The sequence below is a fragment of the Podarcis pityusensis genome (assembly GCF_964106645.2).
Source record: "Podarcis pityusensis genome assembly, chromosome: 4".
In the NCBI taxonomy this organism is placed as follows: domain Eukaryota; kingdom Metazoa; phylum Chordata; class Lepidosauria; order Squamata; family Lacertidae; genus Podarcis; species Podarcis pityusensis.
In genome coordinates, this window is record NC_138027.1 from 24,017,542 (window position 1) to 24,045,048 (window position 27,507).

At 41.8% G+C, this 27,507-nt stretch overlaps 1 protein-coding gene across 1 annotated transcript in view; it reads right to left on the reverse strand.

Moving 5' to 3' along the window:
* Positions 1 to 27,507, reverse strand: part of MICU2 (mitochondrial calcium uptake 2) — a 67,053-nt gene that overhangs the window by 19,882 nt on the left and 19,664 nt on the right. The window contains exons 2-5 of the mRNA XM_081004175.1: positions 15,549 to 15,696; positions 9,483 to 9,514; positions 9,296 to 9,371; positions 5,220 to 5,267 (exon numbers count right to left, since the gene is read on the reverse strand). Coding sequence (XP_080860301.1) covers positions 5,220 to 5,267; positions 9,296 to 9,371; positions 9,483 to 9,514; positions 15,549 to 15,696 — 304 coding nt within the window. The remainder of the gene's footprint in view (positions 1 to 5,219; positions 5,268 to 9,295; positions 9,372 to 9,482; positions 9,515 to 15,548; positions 15,697 to 27,507) is intronic.

Sequence of the window (27,507 nt, forward strand, 5' to 3'; positions counted from 1 at the left end):
AACAGAAACAGCAAGTTCAAAAGTGAGACCCAAAGCCAGTGGTGTAGCGTGGGGGATGCAGGGGGGGCCAGCCGCACCGGCCGCAACATCTGGGGGGGCGCGCTCGCACTCGCAGCTCTCTGACCCTACCTGGCTCACTCACTCTCTCTCACTGCAGTGCTGGCTGTGCGAATCCGATCCGAGCCGCTGGCTCGCCGCCCTCTGTGGAGGGGGTGGGTGCCAGGCGTGCGGTGCGGAGAGAGAACGAGGGACTATCTGGGGGAGGGACAGTGCAGCGGCCGCCCAGCGCAGCGCTGAGCGCGGGAGAGAACCACACCAGACCAGACCAGGCAGCAGCAAGAAGAAGCTGGCAGTGGTGGCAGGTTAGGGGTAAGGGGGCGCAAATTACTTGCCTTGCCCCGGGTTAGGGGGCGCAAATTACTTGCCTTGCCCCGGGTGCTGACAACCCACGCTACGCCGCTGCCCAAAGCCTCACTTAACGCTGAGGTGATTCTGTGGGATGTGGATATAAAAAGCAGAGCACGGCAGCTGCTTTGAATAATCTAGTAGTTTCTAATAAACTAGGGTTTCATAAATATACTTGAGAGCTACGAAGCACCAAGAACGAATTGAAATGGGAAACCTGTTAGATGAAGATGGAGATACTAGCACCTGCTGACATTTTCTTTCAAAATGATGGATATGATAACTTAACACAATAGGAGCAATGGATTTTCCACCACAGACAGAGGCTCCTTTGTGTTTGACATTCAATCAATTTGAAATACCAAGGAAATAATATCATTCAGTCCTTTGAAAAAGGGTGGGAAAGAGTTTGCTTTGATGCCCCTTGGTTTCCACTTCTTCAACGCAGCAACGTTTGAGACCCCATAGCACAAGTTCCAACAGCACTCAATACACGTTGGTGCTAAATGGCAAATGATGGCTGCTTTATTCCTAAATCGCTACATGGGAAAACTGGTGCTGCAACAGGAGTGTTTCTATCTGGCAAATATAAATGCACATTAAGAAGGTGCAACTTTTGTGGACTTCCTTGGTCAATGATATCCATGCAAAACACCCCACACAATTAAATTTGCCTAAGGTAATACAGTGGTGCCTCGCAAGACGAAAAGAATCCGTTCCGCGAGTCTCTTCGTCTTGCGGGTTTTTTCGTCTTGTGAAGCAAGCCCATTAGCGGTTTAGCGGATTAGCGCTACAGTATTAGCGGCTTAGCGGGCTTAGCGGATCAGCTGATAAGCGGCTTAGCGATCAGCTGATAAGCGGCTTAAAGATCAGCTGATAAGCGGCTTAACGATCAGCTGATAAGCGGCTTAACGATCAGCTGATAAGCGCTTAGCGATCAGCTGTTAAGCGGCTTAGCCATCAGCTGATAAGCGGTTTAGTGGCTTGGGGAAAAGGGGGGGGGAAGGAAAAAAACCCCGCAGGAACTCGCAAGACATTTTCGTCTTGCGAAGCAAGCACATAGGAAATTCGTTTTGCGAAGCACCTCCAAAACGGAAAACCCTTTCGTCTACCGGGTTTTCCGTCTTGCGAGGCATTCGTCTTGCGGGGCACCACTGTAATTTCTGTCTAGCCGATTACATTCTTTTTTGAAATATTATATCTTCACTGATGCACCTTTTTACCCCGTCTCTTGACACCTGGGATAAATATTTTCAGAACTCACCCTGTTTTTTGTGATTTTGTGTTTTTTGTAATTGCAAGTTTTAAAAACTATTTTTAACATAATATTTTAAATTATTGCAACCCAGGGTCTTCCTGGCCTTGAAAGAGATGGAAAGAAGGCACACTGCCTCTCACAAGGTCAGGGAGTTCTTCTTAAGGGAGTGGGAAAGAGGCAGAGAGGTACCATGCAAGTCAAAGAACTGCTCCCGGTGTCAACCCTGGAAAAATCACAAGAGCGAGGGTGACGACACCGAACCTCGTGTTCTTTGTTTGAAGAATCTGTGCCCTGCTCATCAGCCAAGAATGCTCCCAAACCAGTTTATGTATGATCAATAAAAGCAAGTCAGTTCCTGCTCAGAGAAATACAATCCACATGACAAAAAAGGGGGGAAAGAGAGAGAAAGGAAGAAAGATAATCTGAGCACCAGCTCTGAAAGTTAAACAGTAGTTCTTATAATGATCAGCAGGAATGGAAGCAGTTCAGGGAGAGAAGGAACCCGATTGGGACTGCCCTTTCAGCAGAGTCAACGGACTGGCCCTGCTCTCCCTCTGCTGCAGCCTGATTGTTCAGCTGCATAAGTAACCTGTGAAAACTGGCATCATTTTCAAAGCTGTTTTAAACTACCCATTGTCTATTTAGTCATAACCATTTCCATAACTGCTCATTTTGAAACAAGCGATGTTTATTCACAAAAATATTACTCAAAATCTATCAGGAAAAGGCACTTTACTGGAGAAAGCAAGACATTCTTTTTTAGATGGTAGAAAACTAAATTTGCAAGGAACCATCCCTGCCTTCTTTTAGACGTCTTCTGAAAACTGAATTGTTTAGATAGTCCTCTGCAATATGAATTTCTCTTGTTAACTAACCAGCATTTATTGATGCTTTAAATGTTATTTTTATAGACGCTTTCTCTGATCGTATTACAACTTTGTATGTTGTATACTGCTTCAATATACTTTTATGAAAATCTGGATTACAAATATTTTAATAAATACCTAAACAAACAAATTACTGCAGTTTTTGGGAAAAGAGATTTATAAAGGCTTAGTGTGATATGACAGAGAGGCGGATCTGCGCTCCTTTCTTAATACAAGATATGGAAGGTCAGTACTATTAAGGAAAAAGGGAATATATTTCATATATGTATTGGCTTTATAGTGACACTTTACAAAGACCCTTGTAAAACATGTTTATGTGGTTGCATAATTCTCCTTCATTTTGATTTGGCCACTTAGTGATTCCCCAGAATCTCAGCTTTCATTTTACAAAAGCCAACAAAAACAAAATCCTTAGATTTTATAGCTGTTCAGTAACCTTCAAAACATGACTCAAGAGTAATTAAAACTGCAAACTCGGAGTCTCAGCCAACCTAAAAATAATAGCCCTAAGGAGTGTCTACCTACCAATATTTCATGTCAGAAGAGCTTTAGACAGCTCTTCTGTTTCATAGTCCAAATTATCTGACTAACGGCCACACATTCACAAACAGGACTGGATATGCTGCAAAACCATGGAGACTGGTGTGCAACTATCTCCATCGTTCTTCCCAGTAATGTGTAACACTTCCACTCATGTGGTTGTACAAGATGGGGTTCGTCAACCTGGGAAGCCCATCTAGGAGAAGATAAACTCTGATCCTAAGCCTCCTCTGTGGGCCTTCCAGCAACTCCCGCAGCCAGGCTGGTGCCAAATGTATTGCTCTGCTTTCCAGTGAGGCGGGGGGGGGGGCACGGCTTCTCATTTGGGCAGTGCAGGACCTCCATACACACTGCCCACGGTTGCACCCTGGTGTTGCTAACGCAGCAATTTGACTTTACCCCCGAAGGTGCACTCCATTGTCCTGAGACAGACGGATCCCTACAACAATAGTTCCTACTCAATATCCTCCAATTGCTGTATTTCATTTTGTAGTACAAGGCTAGGTAGTAAAGCGATGTGGGTGAATATCAAAATCAGTAAGCGTACAGACTGTTCTGGAATTCATCTGTTTACCTTACCTGAATGAATAGTGAGCAAAATGGGTAAGACAAATAGTATTAGTTAACATTAAAGGTGAAACAAACAGTTAAAGCAGGAAGGAGGACACGTTGTCATTAAAAACGAGATACCTGCTCTAGAGTTCCTAGAACATTTGTGATAGAATTCCAATGGTCCTCAGGTATGCATTATATCATACATATATTCTTTCGAATAGCAAACTTTGGTAGTCGCACACATTTGAATTTGGAAATGAAACACAGCCAGCCAAATAGAAGGTAGACAGTGATTTCTGCATACCTTTATGTCATGGGAACTCCTTGGGTGCACACAAGTTTGCGAATTAAAAGAAAAAGCATGACAGTACAACTCAAAAAAAAAAAAAAAAGGTCCTGAGACCAAGGGATTGATGGGGGCACAGAAATGAGAAAATTCAGACCAACTCATCTCATGGTTTGGAAACTCAACTTTTGAGTTCATGCCAAAGACAGGAAATTCTGTCTTTGCAGTTACCTAGCAGAACACCATTTCCTGTGGCAGATCATGGAGGCTCTGCATAGACATGGGACTGTAATTTGCACAACTTGCGTGGATTGTGTTAAAAAAAACCTGTTCAGTTTGGACATACCCACCCAATTCCCAAATGCTCTCTCAACCAGTATCATCCCCAAACAGGCAAAACACCCCTACCCCAAACAAACAGGTGCAAAACCCAAGCAAAATGTGCACCCTTAAAAAATTGCAGGAAAATAGACACACATGTCCCATTGTCACCCAAGTTCCAAGTTTACCAGGCAGCAACACAGTCCCTTTTCCTTTCCTTTGGTGTTCCAGGGGACGGCAGGAAGCCAGGCACAGGTGTCCAATTGCCCCCCCCCTTTCCTCTAGGCCCATGTGAGCCTAGAGGCATTCTGGGGAAAGGGAGAGAAGAGGGGCGGGGTGGCTGGATGCTGGCGCAGCTCAAAATGCAGGCCTGATGTACAAAGTGAGCACTATGGTTCCCAAGCTCTTTCTACCTTGCCACTCCCATCGACCTGTGAGCTTCAAACCCTTTCCTTTTCCCTTACCATTTCCTAGAGTTTCAGTCTCGGTGCTGTTTGTATCTCAGTGCCAGGCACGTGGGGTGAGGGTGGGGGAGGATCTCCCCCTTTTTCTCCCCTCCTGCTGCCACCACCAGAGCTATAGCAGCTGCAAGATAAGCAGGTGGGTGGAGGAAGGAGCTTGGGAGAATGGTAGGTGAATGGGTGCTTAACAGAAGTACACAGCCCTGTCATATTTCTAGAGTTAAATCAGATCCTGTTGAAACACCCACCCTGCCCCACATTTCCCTGGAATAAGGCAAGCCATTTCCCAGTATGCGTGGAAATTGTTTAGTCTGTTCCAAGCTGTTCCAATTTCAGAAGAATGGAGGGGGGAAGGTTGTTTCACTCATCGCTACTCTTGCAAGTAATTTATTGACTGACATTTGAAGTTGGATTTTTATGTTATAAGAAAATTCACTAGTGACATGGAAGCTAGTAATAGTGATTCTTTCATACTACAATGTACAGCTAACTAGCAAGCTACTTACTTGTGAGTATTGTCAGCAAAAAGAGGTACTCTGTGTAGGAGATCAATCCTGAAACAAAACAGTAAAATGTGAAAATTACAGAATTCAGAATCAGGATACTAATGTGGCTTGCATAATCAACCACTTTTGTAAAGATTATTCCATTCAGCTCTGCGTAACAAATAAAGGAGGTAGTCGCTATAATTTATCAGTCAAGTCAGATGTTTCTGTTCCCCATTCTAGTGCTCTGGCAGTGAACTTCTTATTCTACAATCCCCCGTCATGTTGATGTCTCATTAAGAGACTTGGGTTTATTTGGCATTAATAAAAGGTCTGCACTAAATCTTTGGATTTTCGCAGAAAATATTCCGTGTTTATACGAAGGATGAATAAATTAAGTGTGCTTTGTCATATTTAGTACCTGGGAGGAGAGCTACTCTAACGTTACTCTGAAGGATCAAAGTATTTCATCCCTTGGCAGTCTTGGAAAAGCGAAGACCAGATTTTCTCTAAGTCTCCAGGGGAATATGGCAACACAAAGCTGCCAAGCTGCTAGATTGCACTGATAGGGCTGCTGGGCCCAGAGCCAAGAAGAGGCTTCACTTTAAAAAAAAGAAAAAAAGAGAGGTCTGAACACGTCCTTTCTGCAAGGTGAAAGTGTTTCCCCCCTTCCTTTTTTAAAGGAAAATTCCACCACCTCCCTTTGAAAGGCCGACTTAAACGAACAGCCTGAACAAACACAAAGATGCGACAGTGTCAAAATAGCAACATGCCAGCTAAAGATAGAGAAGTATATAAAGAAGTATGGTTTCAACAAAAGAATCTGAAGCATCCCTCCTGTCCTGTAAGAGCACTTTGAGGATTTTTTTTTTTTAAGAGTGGCCTCATATAAGTAACTTAAAAAAAAAAAATCAGGCTACTTTTAACATGCGAGCCAAATACCATCCTGCATAATGGAAGAACCTGTTAAAAGCAGATGTTTTAACTCCACTATCTACAGGGAAGCCATTTCTCTATTTTACATTTAGCAAATTGATAGGCAAACAGCCTTCCTTATGACTTGCGCGTAAAAAATATTCCCGCTTACTGCGCTGTGCCAGCAACTAATTGGTAACTGAATTTAGAAAGGTAGCGTTCTACGAACTTGCAGTGCGCTGTGTGGCACTGCTGTGTCTGTCTCAGTGCCAGCACTGTCCAGAAGCAGGAGGACTCAAAGTGGCTACTCATCTATGTCAGATGACGGGGAATATTAAAATGTTATGTCTGCATGGTGGAAACAACTTTTCTCTGTGTTGCTCCAATGATAACCATGTAGTGTTTCCAGATCCACCACTTCAAAAGCAGGGCTGCTAGCTACGGTCTTTCTCCAGCGCTCTGGGGAACCTGGCTCATAGTTGTTGGTCTCTCAACATTACACAAGAGCTGTGGGATGAACCCGAGGAAGAGTGCCTCTCATGGTGGTCCTGCAATGTTCAAAGCGCATCTCTTACTCTATTGCTTTTGAGTTTCTTGACTTTTCCTTACAACTTTGTCATAGCTGGGCGAGGCAACTGAATACAGTCAGTTCCATTTCACAGGATTGGAATGGAAGCAAAAGGCAATAGGAATTTTGGCCATTGAACCTGTGCCTCAGTTGAAATATAGCACTCCTTAGGACCATGTTGTGGTTAGATTCTGCCTGTATCTTTAATGAATTTGAAATGGTTTTATATATGCAGTTGTTTTGATTGTTTCATATATGTTTTAATTGTTGCTGTTTTTATTGTTAAATCGCTTCAATATGTTTCAAAGGAAGAGATTCAGAAATGGAAATAATAAACAAATAAGCCCCAGAGTAACCGCTTGTAAAACCTGGGCTTAAATGCTCCAGCGAGTGGTTAAAGACAACTACCTCCCCCACATGGAGCAGGTGCGATGTTGTAAGCTTATACCAGTTTCCACATGGCTCCCAACCTTTTGAATTCATTTCCTTTAAATGAAATAAATACTGTTTTACACTTCAAAGTGTGGGTTCTCTTGCTATTTACAGTTTGAAAGTACAACACTGCAATAGGCTATTTTCAGAAAAGTTGTGCAAATAATTCTTTTACTAAACCTACTTAAGGATTTGTTTGGGTTTTTTTGAAAGTCACAAGATATTTTACATTTTTTCTGTCCGTGGTTGATCCTATTATTGTCAACATACATCTGGCTGACTCGAAGCACATTTTTACTGTGGACTCAATTTCATAATAGTTCATCACAGTTTTTACTTAGCTGTTCCATAGACCTGCCAGAGAATTCTATCCAATGTTAAACGGAATTCCTTTCTGGAATGTGCTTTATTTCAAAACAGCAAACATAATTTATTTTGTTCAAAGATTACAAAGGTGCAATCATAGAAAAGAAAAGAATCATGTATCCATGTGATCAGAATTAAAAATTACAGAACTTTAACACAGTGAGATGGTGATGATGCAGCACACATGAACCAAACCTTTTAATTTGAGTGTAATTACCGTATTTTCCGCTCTATAACACACACCCGACCATAACATGCACGTAGTTTTTAGAGGAGGAAAATCCGTAGGCATGCCACCCGTAGGCATTCCCTCCATAACACGCACAGACATTTCCCCTTACTTTCTAGGAGGAAAAAAGTGAGTGTTATGGTGCAAAAAATAGGGTATTTTCTAACTTCTAACAAAGAGGGCTAAAAATTGTGACGTTTATACTTGCAATTATCAAAAATTTTAGATACACACAAAACACAAAATTAACAATAAATGATAAAATGGGGAGTTACAGACATTCCACTAGGAGGCATAATTGTCTTCAACTAAAATCCAATGAGTGTTCATGCTCTTGATAAGGTATTGGTATGGGGTAAACTGTGGATTCCCAGCTTCTTCTAGATGCTTAGAAATAAAGATTCCCCACTTTGAAAAATCCATAATGTTTTAAGAGTGAAGCCTCAGAATTAGAGAACAGTGAAGTGGCTTAGTGAGGAGGTGGGAGGGGGAGCCTAAATCCATTCAAAAAGTGCTGAATAAATAAACTACGCTTGTAGGTGATTCCATGCAATATCTCTACCTTTCAAATAAGCAGCTCAATAAAGTGGAATATCATCACCGTAACTGAAGATAACCAAGGATCCTACAGAAATGTTAAGCCTGTATAAAGATCACAGATTCACACAAGTCTTAAGAACATGTAAGCTGGAATTAGAAGAGCTATGGACATAAACAAATGTTCTCCCTGCTTGTGTCCATGTAGTAACAGGACATGCTGTCTTTCCCTAAAGGGGCCCTAATTCCTAGCTTTCGGTTTTCCTTCAGATCAAACAACATAGGATCAAGGGCATGTGTATGTTTCATTTTTTGTGTACAAGCTGTTATGTACCTTCTTCTCAATACAGGGTACATTCCCTCTGTGCTGTTTGGGTTGGTTTGGCAGATCCCTAGACAGATGCTCTGTTGATGATATGGATCATCTCCTGCTATTAGCGGAACTGAGGATCCATCCACCCTCTCGACCACTTGCCCCCAGCCCTTTTCTGGTGGAATTTCACAACCTTCTCTGGGTGACAGCTATCCTTTGCATATAAAAGTAATGTATGCAAGCCACACTTTAGTCACTGGCCATGGGATGTCAAATCAAAGGCACCCAAGTCACTTGGAGCACATTGCCATGCAGATCTTCTCTAGTACCAGCTAGTCAATGCATGGAGCAGAGCTCAATTTAATGATACCCCAATGTAAATGTAGCCCAGGGACCCCTACGGATCGCATGGTTTCCCATATTGTAGTACACTTCAAAAATGATTTTTAGAATTATTGCTCTCCAACATCCTGGTTTCCTTAAAAAAACATGAACCATAGACTTTCAAGTCTCACTGCTTGCTAACCAGAGTTCTTTGGGGTAATCTAATGAATTTGTAAATATGCCTCCCTTTCCTAAATTTACGTTCCCAATCTTACAAATAGCTACAATACCTAAAGAAATAATTTATTTCAGCCTGCACAGATCAATAAGAATTTCCAGACCCTGAGAATTCTTCTTTAAAAATGAACAGTGTTCCCTTAGAAACAAATTCTACTAATGACTTAAGCCATTACCTTTATCTCCGAGGTCTCTAAAAAAAGTTGGCCCTGGTTTAGTCTTTGCAACATTTCCTAGAGTCGATTCTACCTCCTTTGAACAAACAAAATAAATACCAAGTTAGTCGTGAAACAGGAATCCATTAAAACAAGTAGCAGAAAGAACAAGTGTTCTCTTGAAAAACAGCAGGAGCACTTTGCTTACCTTTTTTGTCAGTTTCTTGGCTAAAGTTTTACCTGTAAAAGAAAAAAAAATCACTCAATCATCTGCAAGTCAAAACTTTGATCAAGTTCTGTGGCATTTCTTCAGATTCTTTTATGGGGAAAATGGAAGTAATATGAAACAGAACCAAACTGCCAACTTCAAAATATTCTAATTCCCACAATGCTCAGGAAAGCACTGTGTTCAGAACTAATAGGAACAGCCTGTTCAAATGTTCCTGCAATACTAACAAAAATAAAATAAAATAAAATAAAACTTTTAGGTAATTCTTATCCTTTTTATTAACTTAACTTTCTACTTTATTGCATCACCTGTTGTGCATAGAACCAGGATAACAAAAAGCAGTCATCATGGGGCAACAAAAGACTTATCATCGCAGGTTACAGTAAAAGACCATCACTGCAAAGAGTGGTTGCCTTTGGGGGCAGCAGGACCAAATGGCAATGATATGGCAAGCCATGGCCCCTCATGCTTTGTTTTTATACCCTCCCCTTCCTTAGGCATGATGGGGCGCTCCTCTCTCCTCCTTCACTGCTGCAGCAGTGCCAATGCAATGAGTGAGAACTAGGTAAATAATGTGAGATGGAGGCTTAAATACTGACTTATGCTTGGTTTGTCTTTCATGAATGGGAAGTTGGAAAGCCCCTCTGCCTTCTGCAACCTAGTGCCTTCCAGATGTGCTGCACCACATCTCCTAGCCTCCATGACCTTTGGCCATGGAGATACATTTGGAAGTCTTCTTCTTCTTTCTTCTTTGGCAACCACTTGTAGCCAAGTAAGATTGTCTTACATGAACATGGTCTTAATAGTGAATCCGTAAGTGACTGAGGAGGCCAATTCTGTATCTGCGCATCCTTCCACAAGTGGGGACATAAGTTTCTGGGTGGGAGTTGATCACAAAATGTGCCTTCCTCTTAGCACATTTCTCCCTTTTGTCCTGAGTTCAAGTGTCTTCAAAGTCCATGACACTTTTGGTAAAGGCTGTTCTCTAATTGGAGCGCTCGCAGGCCAGTGTTTCCCAGTTGTCAGTGTTTCTACCACATTTTTTAAGATTTGCCTTGAGTGAGTCCTTGAACCTCTTTTGTTGTCTACCGGTATTTCACTTTCCATTCTTAAGTTGGGAACAGAGTAGTTGCTCTAGAAGATGATAATCAGGCATCCGAACAACACGATGTTGATGAGATTAGTGAGGGTTGCAGAGTTATATTCCCTGCCCACTCCCAAACTCAACTCTTAATGGCATAAGGGGAGGGGGTAAGTTTCTGGAACATGGTTCTATATACCAGAACAGACCTCAAACTTAGGACACCCTCCCCCACAACAAATATTTTTATTTTTATTTATTACATTTGTATACCTCCCTATACCTGCAGATCTCAGGGCAGTTCACAACATAAAATTACAATATAAAAAACCCAAAATGCATAAGAAAAACAAGAACAGAAACAAACCAATAACCCCCCCAGCACATTTAAAAGGGCATGAGATATCAATCAGCCAGAGGCCTGGTTAAAGAGGCCTGTTCTTATGTTCTGGATCTCTCGTGGAGGAGGTACACAAAGAAGCACCTAAGATGATGGTCGCAGGGTCCAGGTCGGTTCATATGGAGAGAAACACGCCCTGAGATATAGCAGTCCTGAGCCGTTTAATGCTTTATAGCTCAAAAACAGCACTTTGAATCAAGCACTTATTCACATAAAGAAGAAAAAGGTGCGCACAGATACAGCAAGGGGAGGAGGCAAAGCCAGCTCCCCTGTCACCACAGCCGTGAAGATACCTCAGTCCTATATGCACAGCCCTAACTTGGGTTGTGTATCTTGTTCACAACAGAGCAGGGGTGGGCAAGCCCTGGCTCATGGGCCAAATGCCACTTGCTCTCCTCCAATGCTTTTGCCTGGCTGGAACCTGTTGTTGAACAGTGACAAAGGCTCTTTCTTGCCAGGATTACAGAACTGCAGAGCTGGAAGGGACCCAGAGGATCATCTAGCCGAAGTGCAGTGCAGGAATATGCAGCTGCCCCATATGGGGATCGAACCTGTGCCCTTGGTGTGGTCAGCACCATGCTCTAACCAACTGAGCTATCTAGCGATGTGGGAGATTTGTAAAACCTTCTGGCTCGTGTGTGGCAGGAATGTTGCATCTGCTGCTCTGTTCACTTTTGCAGACGGTCCTGCCCACCCCTGCCATGAAGGTCCTGGAAGGTTGCTTGTGAGGGAATATGCCCCACCCTTGCACTAGAAGTATGATGCAGTGTTGGGAGAGTTGGGCAGAATGTGATCTTAACCAGGCTGCTATCAATATTCACAAGACTGTCGAGAATAATGCAGCCCAACGTGAAGCCCTCTGTTCTGATTCAACATGCCTTCTGGATACACTTACATTAGAACACCCATGAGCACATTTGCAACTCAGCTGGGCTTCAACCCTTCAGTTGCTTTAATGGTGTCCGGGGTCCTGTAAGTGCAGGAACAACACAGGAGGGGAGCAACTTGACTCTGAACACTGGAATGATTTCAGGGAAAGGGTACTAGACAATAAGAGGCAGAATCAGTTACACAAAAGATTATGGGTGCTAGAAAAACCCAGTAAAACAGCTTGATATGTGAGATTTATGGACATGTGACAGAGGAGAAAAAAGTAAGTCTTGAAGCAAGAGATTTCAGCAGCGAGTTATAAATATTACTACTACAAAGCAGTGCCACTGATTCAGTGAGACTGCTGTAGAATAAATGCATTTTAAAACTTCAGCCTGTTTAACAAGGCATTTTTTCAGGTGGGGAGAAAGGAGGGGGGAAAAGTTCTTCCACTGTGTCTTTTCCACAGTATTCCTAGTTCCTGAATGCAAAGGGTATGTGAAAGCTATCTGGCGCGACACTTTATTGCAGCATTCCATTACACAGTAGAAGTACTGGGAATCAATTTATAATCTTGGAATGCATCTGGGGGTTGACACCAAGTAGGTTCGGCGAAAGACTCAACTTTTCTACAATTTTATCATCTTCACTCTGAGTACGTTTACTCATGCAAACCGAAGGCCAAGTTTCATCATCTTATTTACTGCAATAAAATGTAACCTTCAACGCTCTAAAATACAATGTTGCTTTCCCCCCCTCTTTTAATTGTTATGTGCATGAAGGAATGGAAACTACTTCAAGCCTCAGATCTTCCAAGCCTGCGATGGAATTTTGGCTCAGGAAATAAAACTGAATGTTTTTCAAAACATCCCCACCTTTCTTGGAGATTCCATTATATGGTTTTTAAACAGAAGAACGATGAAGCACCAACCAGGTACAGGTACATTTTGTTACGGGCAAAGGGCCATTTCCGGCCTTAAACGTAAAGGTACACATACAAGCAAAAATGATTTTCCACAGGTCAAGAGAGTAAGTGTTAGCCGACAATTGCACCCACGTCAAGAGTAAAAATTTCAGCTTTATACTGCTGTAGGTAGGTGTGGTCTTTTGTCATATAAATTTTAACAATGGACTTTTCTGCCATCTATCATCTCCCTGCACTAATGTTCCAAATTAAACTTGACATCAGTGCTGAATTAGTAGTATTATAATTGCGATGGATTAAACTAGTGTACTTTTGCGTAGAGCTTACACACATTATTTCCATGCAGCTAAAAAGAGCTTACAAGTGACAAAGGATGCTTAGAAGAAGAAAAACCTTTTGTACAATGGGAATCCTCATCCAACTATTAGTGATGAAGTTAGAATGCCAAATGAGAAGAGGAAGGTGTTAATTCTTTCCCTGAATTTTTCCGTAACTTAAAGTTTTCTTTACCTATTATTTAAGTAGGGCAACACCAGGCAAATTAGAACTATAAATCCCACTTGCATGCATTTTCCACTTGTATTCTCCAGTGGCTGGAAGCAGCTCCACAGTATTTTAGGAAGGGATCCTTTACCATATAGGAATTGAGCTTGGGACCTTTTGCATACACAGCACGTGGTGTGGAAGACGTGTCGCTTTATTTCCCTCTCTCCCCCACATGCGCCTCAAAGTAGTTTTACTTTTATCCTGCCATTTCTTCTGCTTTTCTCCTTTCACAATTTGTACCCAGCCCCACCCCCCAAAACCAGCCAGGCGCTTTTCATCCTCTTCTTCCTCTTGTAACAGGTTTTCCTCTTTGCAGCCTCCTCCTCCACATTCCCAGTCTTTATCATTATCACCACCACCACCACCAAATACAGTGGTACCTTGGTTCTCAAACACCTTGGTACTCAAACAACTTGGAACCCAAACACTGCAAACCCAGTGTTCCAGTTTGCGAACTTTCTTCACAATGTGCTTCGTTTTGAGGGTTACGCTTCCAATTTGAGTGCCACACTTTTGTTTTGAGTGTTATGCTGAGGTCTGTCTATTTATTTTGCGCTTTTGTTTTTGCGGCTCTCTCTCTTTGTTTTTGTGACTGTGTGGAACCCAGTTCAGTTACTGATCGCTTGATTGTGTGACTGCAGTACAGTGGAACCTCGGGTTACAGACGCTTCAGGTTACAGACTCCGCTAACCCAGAAATAGTACCTTGGGTTAAGAACTTTCTTCAGGATGAGAACAGAAATCGTGCGGTGGCAGCAGGAGGCCCCATTAGCTACAGTGGTACCTCAGGTTAAGAATAGTTTCAGGTTAAGAACGGACCTCTAGAACGAATTAAGTCCTTAACCCAAGGTACCACTGTACATGGTTTATTGCTTTCATTTTATGGATCAATGGTCTTGTTAGATAGTAAAATTCATATTAAATTGCTGTTTTAAGGGTTGTTTTTAAAGTCTGGAACGGATTAATCCATTTTGCATTACTTTCTATGGGAAAGCACACCTTGGTTTTGGAATGCTTTGGTTTTGGAATGAACTTCCGGAACGGATTAAGTTTGAGAACCATGGTACCGCTGTAGTAACCTTTTCACAGAATCCTAGGATCTTCTTCCAGTTTCCTTCAATGCCGTCTCTGGCCCTTTCCCCTCAGAGGAGATAGGAAAGGCTTCTTGACTTGGGACGATACGAGGTAGGAAAGAGGACTGGGTTGTTGGGTTGTGAGTATGTATGTGAAGTGGTGGGGCCAGACAGTGCAGCAGTAGCTGCAGGAGCTTGTCTTTCCCTCTTCATCAGCCCGTCCATCCTTTATATTTCCTTCCCCCCCCAAAGATTTTTATTAAATTTTTCACAATGCAATAAAACAATATCTAAAACAAATGGAATCAAAAATACAAGGAAGAGAGATGAGATAGGGGGAAAAAACAAGAAAAGAGAAAAAGAAAAAGAAAAAGAAAAAGAGAAGAAGGAGTAGAAGAAAGGAACAGAGAGATAGGAAACTTTAAAATAGTAGCAATAATAATAGCAACAACACAAAATTATATGTATGTAGCCCTGTGTCATAACTATACCCAGTGCTTTTTTTCTGGGGGTGCGCAGAAGTACGATACCCCCAAACATTTTGTGAATCTTTGTACTTTTGTCCATTTACTATACTTATTTTTCCCAATTTGAATGAGAGTACCCCTAAACATTTTTTTAGCAAAAAAGCACTGGCTATACTTTAATCTTCAATCCACATACAAAGAAGTGAGTCTTCCCAATTCTCACCTGGGAGAGCTTCCGGCTTCCTCAGCCTCATCCTTTATACCTTGTGTTCTTTCTCACCCTTCCCTCGCACTTGGTTGGTCACTGTCAGTTTCATCTCTTTCCTGTTGTCCCCACAACATTGCATGGTTCAACCTCAACCCTGCATTTCTCTCTAGTTAATTCCCTCTCCAATGTGTACCCATGTTCTGAGCCTGCTGGGAGCTGCTGTAATCGGTTCAATCAATAGGCTGTATCACGGCCATGCAATGGGGTACAGTGCCGAGGGCTGCCCAAAAGAGGGCTGAGGCCTACTGGCAATCTCCAGTCCCCATGCTGGAAATACCCTGGGCTAAGTGATTCTGCAAAGAGATTATCTGCTTTGAAAAAAACTGAAGCCTCACAATAAGAATAACAACTCACAAATTAACAGTCATTAAACAGCAAAGTTGAAACAAACAAACAAAAACCCTCCAGAAACTTACGTCCGGATTTGTCAAACATCACTGAAAACAGGAAGTCCCTTGGAGTCATGTAATATTCGCCTTCGTATTCCAAGGAAGCAAACTGCATAAAACGTTGCTTTCGGATGGACAGCTTTTCCGCCATCTCTTCATCGACATTATCCTCCTTCTGAAATAGAGGGAGAAAGTAGCAGTTAAACTTGCAGACTGTCACAGTCAGCAGCCATGAGTTAACGAACGAAGTTTAAAGTTCTTTTGTCAAGCAGCCTTCCTCCCCATTTTGCAGCAGCAACTCATTTTTGAAACTGAGGGGACTTTCCACAGCAGTTTGCAAAACTGTGTGTGGACCCAGTTCAAATCCCAAATCCAACTGAGGGCCTGAGTTTTCCTGCCCCAGTTTTAAGATACGTGAAGTTAAAAACCCGTAATATACAATCATCCGTCAGGGCTGAGGGCCAAGAACTATACACCACATTACATTTGCATCTCTGACACAAAAGACCAGAGTTGTTAATATGCAAAATGTTTTTATCCTCTTGGGTGTATTTGAAAATATGGTATAAATATTCTGTTGCAGGAAGTCATTTGCCTCAGTTTGTGAATATCAATCATCTAGCCCATGGGTCGGCAAACTAAGGCCCGCGGGCTGGATCAGGCCCAACTGCCTTCTGGATTTGGCCTGTGGACGGTCCGGGAATCATCGCGTGGATCGCCAGAATGCACGTTCTTTCCCTCTCCCTGTCTCTCCCTCACACGGCGCCGGCGCCTCCTCCCTCCCTCCTCCTGGCTTCTCCCCACCCTGCCTAGAAGAGGAAGGGGGCTGGGCTTTGTTGGTGCCAGCAGCAGCAGCACTCGAGCGGCCGCCATTTTAAGCAGCCCCTCTCCAGAGCCCTTTTGCGCGCCACTCATCATCGCTCCACCGCCGCCAACAGCCCCTGCTGCTCGCAGGACACAGGTAAGCATGCACCGGGACTCGTGGTGCTCTTGCATCATCCCCCCCCCCCAAAATATAGTCTGGCCCCCCACAAGGTCTGAGGGACAATGGAGTAGCCCCCTGCTGAAAAAAAAAATGCTGATCCCTGATCTAGCCATATATTTGGGACTTGTGATTATGAATTTTGCTTCCTAAACAGGATTTTATGAATGTTGCTTTAATTATCAGGTAAAAAACCAATACTTGAAAGTTATTAAACTTCAGAATTCATATCATATTGCAATACAGGAATCTCAACTAAATTATCCACAACAGATGACCATCCAACCTCTGCTTAATAACCTCCAGTGAAGGACAGTCCACAACCTTTTGAGTCCCTTCTACTGTCGAACAGCTCTTACTATCAGAAAGGTCTTCCTGGTGTTTTGATCTAGTCTCCAATAGATTACCTTCTCCCCATTTTTCCTTGTCTAAAGTTAGAAACTGAAAATGACAATGGGGTGGCAAAGTCCTTCGTCTTTGTCTTGTCCTCACCCTTCCCATGTTAATTTTTGTGTGTGCCACCCTCCCTCTCTCAACTCTGTCCTAAAACAAAGGTAAAATACGAAAACCTCTCTCAAATTCAACTTCAATCTCCCCAATGGCTACAAGTTCCATTCTTCTATGCCACTTACAATGGCCAAACAGTTGGTACCTGGAAGTCATGCCACACAGCAGCATGAAAATAAATCAACAGTTTAGTTGATTCTTGTGTGACAATTACAAATTTTGCAGAGGTGGAAGTTTAGTGCAACCTGCATAAGCATCTTATGCCAAGCTTTTTAAAACCAAATCTATTTTTTTTTGCACATATCGCTTAAGAACAGATGGGGTTTTTTTTAATGAAAAATCCCAATTATTCCCTAGCAAAGCAATGCTTCCAAGAAAATATACTTCCAGTGAAGTGTGCATAAGATTGCAGTCCAAGCCACTTTCTGCTTTCTGCTCAGAAACTGAAGCAGTAATAATAATAATAATAATAATAATAATAATAATAACTGCCCTCAACACCAAGGAGCTGCTTGCAGCCTGAAGAGCTTTGAAATCTTCTGGCTAGTGGTTATGGATACTGAGACACCAAAACCCATGAAGAGTTATCGGATTTCACTTTGTCTCAAGGCATTTATAGCCAACATTAATGACACTGTTTTGGACTGTTTAAAGTAGAATTCTTGTAAACGGCTGCTTGTCTTTGATGAGGAATGTGATAATAAAAAGCTGAGGAAAAAATGGAAAGAACTTCGTTTTTTCCACTGCTTCTGGAGATATCTTCTATCCTTTCATATTTTTCTCAAAGTGATAAACTGTTACTGATCTTTCAGAAGTTTTAGTAAGATGCTTAAGTGCTTATTTAAGGTAGAAGTGGAATGAAATCTTAGAACTTAGAACAGGACTAAAGTGCTCCAAATGTTCCCATTTTATGTTAGACATCTTACACCTTTTTAATAAGCCAATTTGTTATAACAACTATAAAATCTAGGACAATGCACCTGTTCAGGGGTGGAAAAAATTATTTGTAACTGCACAAACCCATTTGGGCAAAAAAACAAAAACAAAAGAAGCTGGTGTACATGTGTGCCTGGGAATGCTGATTAGGTGAGTGTGCTGTGGGAGTGTGATTAAAGAAGTGGAATTATTCAGATTTATACAGCATATTTGTATCAGTTTTTGCCCGTCATAAAAATTGCTTTCATTATAAAGCAGCAAAATAAAATAAAAGTCAGATTTTTATTTTAAAAAATCTTTCATCTTGAATTATCTCCAAGATAAATAGGATTCACATTTTTCCCTTCCAAAACACACATGCTCTTTTATCTACTTCAATTGTTGTATAATTCTATTCGACTGGAAGTGCCAGGTTTTAAAAGTTCAATTCTATTTTCATATTTACTATATCTTCTCCTAACCACTATGCAGCACTTGAATGCAGGTCAGAAGTATTCTGAAATGTGTCAGCAGTCCATCCACAAGAATATCTCACTTGTGGTAATTATTACAAACAAAATAGTATCACATCATTTTTCTTTATTGTTTATCACAGCTTTAAACAAGACATTTGTTAATGTCTGAGATGGACCAAGTTGTAAGAAAACAGAAGGAACCATAAAAGCCTAATTAGTTTGCTACTTTACTGAAGACTTGAGTAAGAATTGTGAAGGGAGGAAATTAATTATGGAAAAACCAAATTGAAATAAAACCCTTAAAAGCATTGCCTCAGACTACTAAGAAATCCAGTGGATTCCTTACCTCTTCTTGCTTTTAGAGCAACAAGAGGCCAGTCTTCTTTATCCCTAGCCAAATATAGATCACACACTGAAAAGAATTCAACAATTTATGTCCAGCATATGGTCAGCCAATGTAGAGGTTTTTCTCAGCAGCCTGTTGCCTTCTAAAATAAATTACCCATACTGGCTTTTATTCGGTGTATCCACAGCAACGTAATATTCAATGCCACAGCGATACAGCATATTCTGAACTACTCAAGCTAACCTCCTACTCTGAATGCCACATCAATGGCAGTGCTTCAAGTGTCAATGCTATAAGGCAAGTGCAATGGCAAATAGAGGAAAGCTAAAAAACTGAGTTGATATTGCATACTAATTCATAAAAGCTCCTTCCATTCACTATAAAAAACAGAGTTATTTCAAGGACTGGTACCAAAAAGGGTCCTTTAAAGAATACTTCTATAAGGATAATTAAGACTGAACATCAACCAATTTTAATAACAATATACTAGAAAAAAAACCATTACACTACAGTGAAATGTGTTCAGTTAATGTTAAGGGTAGAATTTCAGCTAATGACTTTGGTTGTTTTATTGTGTCTACATACAGCAAGGGCGTTCCCACCTATCAGATGTTCCACAATAGCAAGGCACCAACCGAATTAATGAAGGATGGGGTTTCAACCTTAACTCTGGATGTAACTGCTTTTGTGGTTTTATGTTAGACATCCAGTGTTAACTGGGAATGTTAATGGCAGATCTCTAATAGTTAATGGTGTATTAGGCTTGAATCACTTCAAAGAAGTCTCAAGTGACGCACGTGTCTTCCCCTTCCATTGACGTGGCAAGTGATCAGCTGCAAGGAAGCAATTTATGTCTGAGCATTTTTTGAACACACACATACTCTGGGGCTGGCACAGTAACATGCTGCAAGGCAGCCCTTTTCTCTGTAAGTGTATTTTTTAATTTGAGCTATAAATCTGCTTAGGTTAATTGATTTTATTTGAAGGGGGGAGAGACAATGGCTTTCCTCATTTTGGTCTGCGTAGGAAACCTGGCCTGAGGCGGCTATAACAGCACATACACAATGTGCTTCCCCCCACAACAATCCTCTGTGAAGCCTATAAAATGTATCTCAGAGGAGAACAATGGATCTTAATCATAGGCCATTTAGTTCTAGCAAAGGAACAGAATAAAAAGGCTTTACACATTTGTTTCTTCAAATCTTAACACGTACCATAAATAATGTGTTAAGCACCTTGTTAGTTATTAATAATGTGATGTTCACAAGAAGCTGTGGAAAATAAGTTTCATGCATTTGGATCCATTTTGTAATCCATGTTAAATGCCTGGTGTCTGCTCATTTAATTTTCTCTCTAGCATTTTCTTGCTTTTTGAAGTGCTGTTTCCTTGTCCATATTTTTACAATTTCCTTCCTTCCCTAGCTACACAGTACTTCCAAACCCATTACCCTTGGTTGCTGCTTGGGCAAAATGGCCTCACAGACAGGTTGGAAATTCTGTAGGTACCTACTGCATCCTTTTCTGAAACCTTCCAATCTCGCTAGGGCAACCCACATCTTAAGTCATCTTTAATTTTGACTACAGTACTGCACTCTGCCTGGAGCTCCACTTGAATACCATTCTAAAACTTCAATTGGTTCAGAATGCTGCAGCCAAGTTTCTTATAGGGGCAGCATATAGAATTCACACTAACCCCATGGACGCTCTTCCTTGTCTTTCATATGACATGGAGGAAAAGTCACATTTCTCTCTTCACCTCTACCTTTGTATATCAGGAGACAAACATAATCCTTCCATGCTTTGCATATCAGGTAAGATTGCACTTATTGGTCTCTAACTTGACGCACAGTAACAATGGACCACTGCAAACATTATACAATTCGTACACGGAAGCAATTCAGCATAGAAAGTAGCATGTAAACCATGTGGCCATGCAGCAACATGCACATTAGCAAAATAAGGTGGCGGCAAACCAATTCTTGCACATTCTTTTGCAATGTAAAGTTTAAAGCATCACCAAGTGCAACAAGGATCCCTTCACTGTTGATACAAGATATTAAAGGTCATGGTAACCACCAAGAATAGGGAGACAATGCTTGCTATAGACGGAAGTTTGCAGTTACAATTGTATTTCAATCTTCCAACTGTACCCTGGAAGCTATTGCATTATGAATGAATATGTATGTCACTAGTATTACATGCTGGCTGCTAAAAAGCTTTACATAGTTCATCTTTTTGTTATTCTTTTTTAATCCAGCAAGCTCCAGCTTGGCTTAGATTTTTCCTGAAATATAAACTGAAGGGGTGGGGAGCAAAAGACAACTAAAGAGAACACAAAGGCAGGGAAGGTCCACAAGTTATAACAAGCCAGGAACCAACTTGTTTAACAAGCCATACATTTACACTCCAGCCTGCAAGTTATCACATTGAACTACTTCAGAATGACACTACAATAATCATTCTTTTCACACACTGATTTAAGAAGATATACACATGCAGAAGTGTGGTGTTGGTGGTTTTTCTTTCCTCGTGATAGGAATAAACCAGATTTTCTAGGGAGCTAGTTTGGAGAGGGGAGGGATCCTATTCTCACTGGCATATTCTGCTCTTCCCCCCTCTTCTCAGCCTCCAGGCAATGCTAAGTGGGAAAGGGACAGGTCTCAAGCCTACCTTGGAAGTCATAGCCTCAAACTGTAATGCCCTGTGGCACATTTAAGGACAAGTATTTATGGCACAGGGGCGCGGGTGGCGCTGTGTGTTAAACCACAGAGCCTAGGGCTTTCTGATCAGAAGGTTGGCGGTTCGAATCCCCGCAACGGGGTGAGCTCCCATTGCTCGGTCCCTGCTCCTGCCAACCTACCAGTTTGAAGGCACGAAGTGCAAGTAGATAAATAGGTACCGCTCCGGTGGGAAGGTAAACGGCGTTTCCGTGCGCTGCTCTGGTTCGCCAGAAGCGGCTTAGTCATGCTGGCCACATGACCCAGAAGCTGTACGCCGGCTCCCTTGGCCAATAAAGCGAGATGAGTGCCGCAACCCCAGAGTCGGTCACGACTAGACCTAATGGTCAGGGGTCCCTTTACCTATTTATGGTACAAGCTTCTGCAAACTTGACCACACTTAATCAAGTCATTGTGAAATTATATATGGAAGTATGATTTATAAATATTTAAAAGAAAAATAAGATAAATGAAAACATCATCAATTGGCAACTACACATACAAATAAGGAAACAAGAAGGAATTCATGTGAACACACTTTTTATAAACACAAGTCTCACTGGGCTATTTGGATGGCATCTATCAAGCTATATGAGTAAACTAAGATGGATGCATTGACTGCTATTGTTTTGTTAATGTGAGCTGGTTGGGTCCCCCTCTCTCCTTCCTTCCTTCCTTCCTTCCTTCCTTCCTTCCTTCCTTCCTTTCATAAATCTGCAATAAAAAATAATCCTATCCTCCATGAATTTGTGTAACCATGTTTTAAAGCCTTCCAAGTTGGTGGTCATCACTGCCTCCATAACTTAAGTATGAACTGTAAAAAGTACTTTCCTTCTGAATCTTCCAACAGTCAGCTTCATTATTCAAGAGCTATCTACTACAATTTGTTTCTACTCCCATAACAATCTGCATTTCTATTCAGAGTAGACCCACTGAAATGAACAGAGTTGTTTGTCCTGATTATCAAAGTCCATTGAGTTTTAAAATTCCACTCTGACTGTAAAATTGGATTGCAACACATGAAGTTTATAACAGTCGTGGCACGTGGGGCAGGGTGTATGTGTGTTTGTGTGTCAAACTGGCAGACACAGAAGCGGAAGTACTTTCTTTTCCTATTTTTTAAAATTATTTTCTTATTTCTTTCCTTTCCCTCTTTCTTACTCTTTTTCTTCTCTTTTTTCCTTTGGTAAGATGCCGTATTTTTCGCCCTATAGGACGCACTTTTTCCCCTCCAAAAATGAAGGGGAAATGTGTGTGCGTCCTATGGGGCGAATGCAGGCTTTCGCTGAAGCCTGGAGAGCGAGAGGGGTCGGTGCACCAACCCCTCTCGCTCTCCAGGCTTCAGGAAGCTCTGCGCAACCCTCGGGAGACCGTCTCCGATGGCCGCGCAGAGCTGCCTGCAGTCCCGGGCTCAGCACAGCTCTGCGCGGCCATCGGGAGCCGGGCGCGAAGTCCCGCCCGGCTCCCGATGGCTGCGCAGAGGTGCTTGCAGTCCCGGGCTCAGCACACCTCTCCCCATTGCCAGCCCCACAAGCTCGGGGGACAGCGGGGAGGCGGAGCGCGCCTTCCCGCTGTTCCCTGACCTGGTTCTTCCAGCCCCACACCGGGGGGGGGGGGAAATAATTTTTTTTCTTTATCCCCCCCCCAAAAAAAACCTAGGTGCGTCCTATGGGCCGGTGCGTCCTATGGGGCGCAAAATACGGTATTTAAATTAATGTTTTAGTTTAGGGAAAAAAGGTATTTGATATTATGTTTTGTATTTTTCTTTATATTCTTTATTCTTTTATAAAAGGGAATGTTATGTCCCTCTCCTTGTCCCATTTTAATGAAACTGTTAAGTTAAAAAAAGTGGGGAGAGATGAAGCATCACAGAACAAATGACTCTTTAATATAAGAGAGTATGAAGCAGTACATGTTAACAGAAAACTTTTTACACCTACTTTTGGTACCGCTAACAGAAGGGTTAAATCTTGACCCATCATAATGGACTGTTCAGAGAAAGAATGTGCAGGTTTCCCTTTTCTAGGCCTCCAGTCCTACCACTGAAGTTGCTCTTATCAGAAGCTCCTGTATTCTTGGAAGCAGACTGATAGTAAGTACTCCATTAAACTTCCTTGGGAGGTCCAGAATTCAAAGCAAAGCAATCCTTTTCACCTCCTGCTAAAGGTTTTCAACACTATTTCCATCTCGGCATTTTTTTTTTCAAAAATAGTTTCTGTATAAAAATGTTTATTTGAAGAAGGATAAAGCTATGCGTGAAACAGGTTGAGTCAAGTTACACGTAAATGGTGCCATCTCCTTTTGCTCAATAAATGTATCCAAACATCCCAAGACTTCAGGTACTCCTACATTTTTCCAAAGCTGTCAAAGTATTTATTTATAAATGGGGGAAGTATATTTAGCCATAAAGAAACTTTCGCTTTATTTTTTGCCAGAGAAGTTTTTACCAAGAAAAAAAAAAAGTTGGATAAGGCTCTTTTCAGTTTCATGTAATGTGGAAGACCAGTGCAATATGTGGCTGTTTTTAAAGGAAACATCCAGTTTTTTAAATGAAGGAACTACAGACCTACTATTTGTACCGAAAGTGTAGAACTGATTCCACTTTGATAGTTAAATTACCAGTTGTTGTTGCAATGGTGTACGAAGTAGATTGCACTGATTCAGGCACGAAAACAACCTGTCTGTACTACTGTCCTGTTGCATCAGGTTGATACTGAGTATTCTTTAGAGAGTTCCAATGTGCAAGAGACATGCCTATTAGACAGCAGTGTGTACACCTCTTCCTCTTCCCCAAGCTACTAATGTATCTATAATGTCCCTGCCAGTGTACTCTCCTCCCCCTCATCCTTTGAGGACATTGCACCAATGTGCTTGCACCGTTGTTAGCTGCATGAGGGAAGTCGGGCCTGCACTGGCTCCTTCATCATACCCTAGACATGTATGAACGAGACCATAGTGTCTAAAAAGGCATTTAAGTCTACCCTGGGCATTTAATAGTGTTTCACAGTCGTTGCTGCCTTAGGTTCACACAGCACTGTCTGGAATGCCTTACACTGACACAACATAGTGGTGAATGAGTACACAAATAATGAATGGCGTGATGCTTTGATTAGGCAATGCTGAAGTTAGTCCATGAAAACCAATATGTTTGGCTGTTTTATGTAATACCTATGGTGAGACCCTCTGGGGTAGATTTGGGGGCATGAGGGAGCTGCAAAAGAGGGGAGAAGAGGAAGGGGGAAGTCCTGCATGAGCAGAACTCCATGCCTCTCAAACACATTACAAGTTAGGTTCAACCCTATGCTTACAGTTACAGAAGACATTTAGACAGGTGCACAAAGTGTCGTTGCGAGGACCTCCCATTTCTCCCATTTTCTGCACGCATTTGGCAAATAATGAAATAAGAAGTAGCAACAAGTGCAGCCTTTTTAAGGATTACTAAAGAAATAGGGATTGCCATGAAATTAAAAAGGAAAAGGCAGCAGTAATTCAAGTATGATTTGAAAAAGCTTTCAACCACTTTGCTCAACAGAGCAGCACCTGTTGGAAATAAAACAAAACCTCAAAATGTTCAAACAGTCCCTCTCTTTCGTCATTAATTCCTATAAAGGTGTCAGGTGTCTCAAAATTTAGAGTTCCTGCATCAATCTTTGTCAGGTTTCTGGAAAACCTTCGTGTCTTGAAAGAAAAAAACACATGTTACTCCTCTCCAAAAGTGTTTGATATTGACTTTGTTTTTCTGATGAGTAACAGAAAGAATGAGTTTCTAAGCATATTTAAAATGCAGGCAGATCTTTCTTTAAGGTGGGAATTTTCTTTTGTGAATTTCAGGCTGCATTCAGAGCAAAAGCATATATTTCAGTTATGATTGTGAATTAAAAGAAGTAACTGTGGGAGGCAGTGTAAGACAGGAGGGCCTGGCTTGCTCTGGTCCATGGGGTCACAAAGAGTCAGACACGACTAAATGACTAAACAACAACACCAAACTTGAAGTATGATGAAATAAAAGTTTCTTCTTGTGAGATACTGCTGAAATAGTTATTGTGCATATGAACCAAGTTTCCAACTAGTTTGATTTGGCATTCTATCAGCCTCATGAAAATGGCAGCAGCTAGAGAGCTTGCCAGAGGTGGGTGCTCGTCATCTGAGGAACCACACACAACAAAGGGGTAAACTACCTTGAACTTCTCAGATCGGAAGAAGAATGTAGTCCTAAGTAGCAAGGCAAACAGCAATCATAAAATTATATTGAGTTAGTACACCTCCAAAAGGAAAATTACAAGTTCTTGGTATTGAGGGACTGTCTCCCTGCTGGTGAGATACTATGAACTTAAAAGGGAACAAATGTGTTTTGCATTACTGCTGCATTACAGGCTGCAATACTACATATACTTATCAGGGATTAAGTTCCACTAAGCAGGGTGGGACTTTTGAGCAGCAGCAACTGGTAGGGCAGGATACTTACCTGACCTTCTGTTGCTGGCATCACTGTGGTATCCTGGGAGGAAGAGAAAGAGAGAGAGAGAGAGAGAGAGAGAGAGAGAGAGGGAAGGCTGGCATGGTGCAAACACATTGGTAGGACTGGGTTGGCTCCACCAGCACATCTGCACCATGCTGACCTCACCATTACCATACTCCTCCCAGCATGCTAAAGCATACTTAAAAGTGGAATGTGTAATGCTGGTGGTCAGCAAAAGAGGTTTAATGACTCTCTCAAGGCAAATCTTTAAAAAATGTAGTAGAAACATTGACAACTGGGAAACACTGGCCTGCGAGCGCTCCAACTGGAGAACAGCCTTTACCAAAGGTGCCATGGACTTTGAAGATGCTTGAACTCAAGACAAAAGGGAGAAACGTACTAAGAGGAAGGCGCGTTTGGCAAACCCTCACCGTGATCAGCTCCCACCCAGAAACCTATGTCCCTGCTATGGAAGGATGTGTGGATCCAGAATTGGCCTCCACAGTCACTTACGGACTCACTGTTAAGACCATGTTCATGGAAGACAATATTACTCGGCTATGAGTGATCGCCAAAGAAGCAACAGCAGCAACTACAGCAATGCCTCTGATGGGAAATCAGGTAAATGCTGCAGCCCTGATAACCGCTGCTGCTTTTCAGTCAATGGTCACCTCAATTTTTATTTTAAAACAAATAAAGTGATACATTTATATATTAACTACTCTGGTAAAGTAATCAATACTAATGATGCCTTTTTTTGAGGGTGATATCCAACATTAGTCATACTGAGAATGGATGCACCTAAAATCAATGGATTTAAGTTACAAGTCAACTGATTTCAATGGTCCTACTCTCAGTAAGACCAATGTTGGAAATCACTCAATAGCATTCATAGGCTACCCACTTCTCATATATTTGTTCTAAGCAAGACTTCTCACCAGTTAAAACAGAGGCACAGGAGGGCCACTCTCAACTGTGTATTGAGAGGGGTGCAGTTAGGAGTTGAATTTGTATCAGGGTGTCATTCAGTAATATGTCACACCGGTTTATACCCATGCCTGCTTTGAAAGGAAGTTAACACAGAATAATATGTTATATATCTACAAATCCAGGCATCACTTTCTGTAGGACTGTGAGAAGCAGCCCTGAATCTTTCAGGAGAACAAGAATTACCAAGCCAACATGCAGTAAGTACCAAAAGGAAGCAATCAGCTTTCAGCTATTCTAATAACACATGCTTTACACACTTTACAGAACTGTGTTCTGCCCCAACTCCTTCTGCTAATATTTTTTACCATGTCCATGATTCATCTTTGCTGCCAATTGCACTGTCCACGCTGCAATATCACCTGCCTTTTATGATCAACGGAACATATTGTGTGATACTGTAGAGCTCTTGTACTATGTCACCTTTTGTTTTGCATTCTCGCCATCTGTAAGTTCAGCCTAGTAACTTTCTTACAGCTGTGCAACTAGCTGCTTGGTCCCAATGATTCTGTTCCATCAAAGACTTTTCAAAATCCTTTTCGGGTGTTGAATGATTGTTCCATTTAGGCACATAGTGCCTTTAAGTTTCTGGTCCCA